The sequence below is a fragment of the Topomyia yanbarensis genome, chromosome 1 (assembly GCF_030247195.1).
Source record: "Topomyia yanbarensis strain Yona2022 chromosome 1, ASM3024719v1, whole genome shotgun sequence".
Taxonomy (NCBI): domain Eukaryota; kingdom Metazoa; phylum Arthropoda; class Insecta; order Diptera; family Culicidae; genus Topomyia; species Topomyia yanbarensis.
The window spans coordinates 163,657,401-163,662,620 of NC_080670.1; the positions used below are offsets into that span (position 1 = coordinate 163,657,401).

General features: G+C 41.1%; 1 protein-coding gene across 5 annotated transcripts; it reads right to left on the minus strand.

Moving 5' to 3' along the window:
* Positions 1–327: 327 nt before the first annotated feature.
* LOC131679664 (uncharacterized) lies at positions 328–3,361 on the minus strand. Of its 5 annotated transcripts, none has more exons than XM_058960404.1 (5): positions 2,925–3,360; positions 2,502–2,777; positions 2,345–2,431; positions 1,595–2,103; positions 328–1,471 (listed from the first exon to the last, which is right to left on the minus strand). In XM_058960404.1, exons 1-5 carry the CDS (start codon positions 3,027–3,029, stop codon positions 1,249–1,251), a joined length of 1,200 nt encoding a protein of 399 aa, XP_058816387.1. In that variant the 5' UTR covers positions 3,030–3,360; the 3' UTR covers positions 328–1,248. The 5 variants fall into 5 exon arrangements, with proteins under 5 accessions (XP_058816387.1, XP_058816382.1, XP_058816392.1 ...); XM_058960399.1 differs by having other exon boundaries at positions 328–1,474; XM_058960409.1 differs by having other exon boundaries at positions 328–1,474; positions 2,502–2,816; positions 2,925–3,039.
* Positions 3,362–5,220: the final 1,859 nt, after the last annotated feature.

Genomic DNA, 5,220 nt, shown 5'->3' on the forward strand with positions numbered 1-5,220 from the left:
TTAAAAAAGCTACTTGGAAGGACATGATCACCTACCCCCTGTTGTCAAAAATTATCATAAAATACAAAACTCCCTACCCCTGTATAACGCTTTTTATATTTTCGGACGAAGCAAATAATCTTTTATTTCGGCACACACATCTAGCTGGACGAAGTATAAATTGAAGAATAATTAATGCAATAATCAAAATCAAAAAGGTAAAAGGTATTTTGAGGTAGAAATTGTAGTAAAAAAAATAAAAGCACTTATTGTTACGTAGGTTTTAATAAAAAACATCCCTATTGTTGAAATGAACTAAAGAAATATGAAAAGATGGTTTTGGCTTAATGCTATGTGTTCCCGTTTTTATTTATTATTTGAATACGTTATAAATTATCTGATACTTAACATAGGAATAGTTTAGTTTATATACATTAGTCTAAATGGAAAAAAATGTTCGCTGTCATGTCATTTGAATGGATTCTATTGTCTACTAGAACAACTTTAACAATAATCTACATTTTGATATATAATATTATAGCTACATGTTTACTCATACTTGTATTTTTTAGCATTTTAAAAGAGTTTTAATTTTCTTTAGACTATTCGAATTAGTTTTTTCAACAATGGCGGGTGATTGCTTCAATTATCAATGTAATTTTGCGTAATTCAGGTAACCATTTACCATGTATGAATTTGCGATATTAATTTTTTACTGTTATTGCAACATTGGCAATAACATTACAGGTATTTCTGGTAAATCACGTTATCTATTCCAGAATTTTTCTGACTTTACTATTCTTCCTTTGCGAACAGAACGACGAAAGTACCTAACATCTTTATTTTAATTATCAATGAATTGAAGCAGTAATCTATTATAATTTTATGTTTTTTACAAGCTTGGTAAAACTGTTTCTATTAGCCTATGATGCTTTAATAATCCCTAGTATGAAGTTGCTATGAGTTTAAAACCCGTTATTTGCCTCTTCTCTCAAGCGATTGTATTATGGTGGGTAGGCTAAATACAATAATTTGGTGTACTAGGTATATAATCGCTGCACGCTTACCTTAGAGCTACTTCCAGCGCCTAACAATAGGTAACTATGAAGTTAGCTATCGACTGCTAAATGAATTTCAAATTTGAATACTAACCTTGCTACCACTTGTTTTGCAGCAAGTGGACAAGGTCAATTAAATTGTACGAAGGTCTGCTAAACTATATTAAACCGAAATTCATGAAAGCATAGTCATTGTGGCACAGATGCTGCTTTACCGTGTCACAGCGTAAAGCAGATTGTCCAGATTTAGCTTGTTTTTGTTTGGTAACGGTGCGCCGTGTCCCGGTCTACCCCAGAACGAGGACCACGTCTCAAAGTGTTGCTTGCTGGTTTCAAATTCTACGACCCGGCAGGATTCTATCTTTCTCTGTTTCTGGTTCATCTGGCGATTCAGTTCGTGGAGGTACTCATCGCCGGAATGGCGTACGGTACTGCTGCTGAAATCAGTGAAAAAGATGAGTAATTAGTGACGGAATGTTCCAAGCGTCTTGAACTAGGTATCTGCTGTACTATTCAAACTATTTTTTTTCCAGATTTGGGCTGGGATGATAATTTACCCATTGGAGCTGTACTTATCGATCTTGGTTATATCGGTTGTACCGAGACTAATTGGCCTCTGCTGTGAGCGTCTTTTGGCCAGCAGTGGAACCAGCTCAACGCCCCCCGTTATCATACAGTTACGAGTCGGTGTGATCTTAGCCCCCTTTTTAGCAATCGGAGCCCGCCCCGGTGTATTTGGTTGACCCTGCTGACATAGCCGCGGTACACGACGATCCGTGATCTTATCGGTGCTGGGGTTTGCTTCGTACCGCATCGGTTGACTTGGTGCCGTTGCTGGCGGTGCCATCAGTACTCTAGGAGGGCTGACGGTGGTTCGTGACATCTTAGCACTTCCAATGCTACCGTTGGCAACTGGGGTGAGGCTATTGCTGATGCATTGGCACACGCACCGGTCGCAGCAGTTGGAAAACTTTTTCAAGTACTTATTTTCCTCCTCCAGCTGGCGTTGCATTCTCGTTACGATATCGATGTCTAGATCTTGCAGAGTTTCCTTATTGGTCCAACCCTGGAAATGAAAAGTAGAAACATTTGATTATCGGTATGAAATTGTGTGTTTTGTTTAAAGCTAAAAGCTGTGAGATAAAGATTGCTACAGGCACCCTCGATGATCCAAAATAACTGTAAAATATTGCCAACCCCCAAAAAGAGAATATAGTGTATACAACATAGTTTGAAAATACATCTGAACGCGCTCCGGGTCTAGCGAAACAAAAAAAAAAAACAAAATAAAGTTTCAGATTATTTACCATTGATTTCATAAAGTTGTGCCCAACATTCTTTGGCGGTCTCCATGGTTTTCCACCTGGACCCGGTTTTCCCCATGGCCCTCCATTCTGAAATACAGAAAAACTATAACGTATCGGAACAGAAAGTCAATACTAATCGAAACCAGTCCAAACTTACCGATTTACCGTCTGAATCGGAGCTTCTGGCTTTCTGCCGGTTCTCCTTATCGGCCACAATCCGGTCCAGTTCCGCTCGATATATCTGCTTCTGTGCTGGTGTCGTTTTATATCGCAGATCAATGTCCACGTGGTACCGATTGGCATCGTTGAAACTAATGATAGGATCATCCGTTAGCCCAGCAACAATTTGACCTGAAGCGTTCCGCAACGGTGCACCACCACCGCCGGCACTCACTCCCTTGGGCCGCTGCATGGAAACTGGATTGCGAATATCCTGCCGTCAGGAAGCGTGCAAATTGGGTGTGGTAGGAAGCTAGATTTAGTGATATAAGTTGATTTACTATATAAACATAACTTTTCATGCCCTTTCAAAAAAGTTTACGATCGTTTACCGATTCGGCGATTATTTAGCAGAACCTACATTTTTTGCCTCCGGGTACAGTCCATGCAGTTGAATGTTCCGAATACGAACGGTGTCGTTTGGGGCACCTCCGCCTTTGCGTCCCCAGGGCGAGTAGCGCTCCATCACTTCTCGGTACTGAAAGAGGGGTAACTGGCATAAGACGGTCGCCGTCAATTAGCTAAGTGTCTTCTGATGCGATGGTAATGATAGTGCAGCAATGAAATGCAACGAGTCAATTGCCGTTCGAAACAATGAAAGGGAACGATTTGCGTGAGGTGTCCTACTGATACGATCAAAACAAATCAATTGTTTCACGCTGTCGGTCGGTGAACGATAGGTAGTTCGTCGGTCGGATCATAAACCCAACTGCACGCGTTGTATTATATAACAGATACAATTTATGCGTTCGTATATCCGCTAATAAATTTTGCTATCTCTTTCGGGGAGATAACAAACTGCGACTATTGAACAACTTGTCCCCCCGTGAATGAAATTTAAAACTATAGATGACGAATGAAATGGAGTGGTCTATACAAATCGCATAATAGCCGTTTACTAAGCTAATGTCGGATTCGGATGAGACGAAGTCTAAACGCAAACTAACTAATTTAGTTATAGGTTTGTGCTCTTCATGCTCAAAGATGGTTTTGACAAATTTCACCTTAATGTGGAAAAAATAGTTTTCACCAAAATTTTGCTCCTTGAAAAACATAGTATAGTACATATTGACTTGCTAAGCCAAACCAAGTTTCAATTTCATACATTCTCACCAGCTTAATCAGAATTCTTTTTCTTGCCGGACATCACGTAGACTAATGGTTTGCTTAAAAACACAAATAGTGTTTTCGTTTTTTAGAGCTAGCGTCAATCCTTGTCACTAAGTTAGTGTCGGATTCTGATGAGACGAAGTCGAAACGCAAATTCCATAACAAATTTGGAGATTTTAATGCTTGGGTAGTGGAGCGGATAAGCAGACATACCAACACGAAAGTGTATAGCTTGTTGGAATCTCTAGCCGAATTGGATGCAATGTAGTCCGAATTGAATAAAAGAGGTGTTTTCTTGAAGATACTTAGCCACGAGCGTATGCCGACCCTGAGGCATTGGGAAAGCGATACGCGAGTTACACCACTTGACAATCCGACGAGAGCTCACGAGCGGAAGTGGAAGGTGAAGTCATTTGAAAACGATCTCTTTGTGGATGCACTTGTTATGTATTGTTTTGTAACGTTCTACTTCGTGTAGGTGGGGTCACGCTGCACTCACCAGCTAGGATCGTTTCACTATTGTCTCCTGGAGAAATTCACACTGGGCGGACTTTTCTTCCCACACTATGGTCACTGAGCGAATCGTAATATCAAGCGGAAACAAGCACCAAAAGGGAAGCACCATAAACTAAAACAGGACGACACAGCTTGAATATTCAGACAATACATTTTTTATTTAATAATTCTATATTTTTTTGATTTCACGACAGGTGCCAGGAGGGCTATAAAAAACAACCAAAATTTATTACTTGCGCTTTTATTTGACGAAATCTTCTTCTGGTGACATCGTTGCGGCCGTAACGACGTTGTTCGACTTTCTGCTGGCTGAATGCGGGATGGGCTTCGATGGTGGTGCAGGAACAGACGGACGATGGCGACGGGGGACTCCAGATGAAGCAGAAAATCGGCCTATTTGTAGCGTAGGCCTGCGTTTCACTATCAGGCCCGGGGAGTGGTGCTGCGCGCACTTTCCACACGCGAGTGTCTGACTATAAGTCAAGCAGGATTTTCAACGTCTTTTCGGTCGACGACCAAACCCAACCGGCATTTGGGTAGTGGCGTCCATAATGGCGTTCTAACTTTGCCAGTTACTGACCGTTACTTTGCACTCGCGGATTTTTTGAACCCGTTACCACACTTATCCTGCTTGACCAACCGACCAGAACCAAACGATCGTGTGGATGTTCTGAACGATCGACTAACTAGATCCGGCGGATCAACGTTTTACAAAAACCAAGCGTTCAAAGGACGAATCGCGCGGTCACGTAGATGTAGAGTCTCGTCAGGATCACTTTGGATTTCTTCGGAATCAAAAACACGCTTATAACAATTACAGAGAAATCTTTATTCGCGTTCACTCGCAACTTATGTTGAACTCCTAATGATCAGCCAAACCAGATCTCGTCTTCAATTCGCCCCCTCCAAATACCCACTCGCTATCTCTCTTAATTACTATCTCTCTTCACATTCCATTCGAGAGTCTAAACGGCTTGTCCTACAACGTATACGATTCGTGTGAAGAGTAATAATTTATATAGGGTGGAAGG

Excerpts from the sequence above, each read along its gene's own strand:
- LOC131679664 (XM_058960399.1), bottom strand. The coding sequence starts at position 3,029 with ATGGAGCGCTACTCGCCCTGGGGACGCAAAGGCGGAGGTGCCCCAAAC. Across the intron at positions 2,432-2,501 it reads CCGATTCAGACGGTAAATCG|AATGGAGGGCCATGGGGAAA; the intron begins GTAAGTTTGGAC and ends TCTGTATTTCAG. Across the intron at positions 1,475-1,594 it reads GATAAGTACAGCTCCAATGG|CAGCAGTACCGTACGCCATT; the intron begins GTAAATTATCAT and ends CACTGATTTCAG.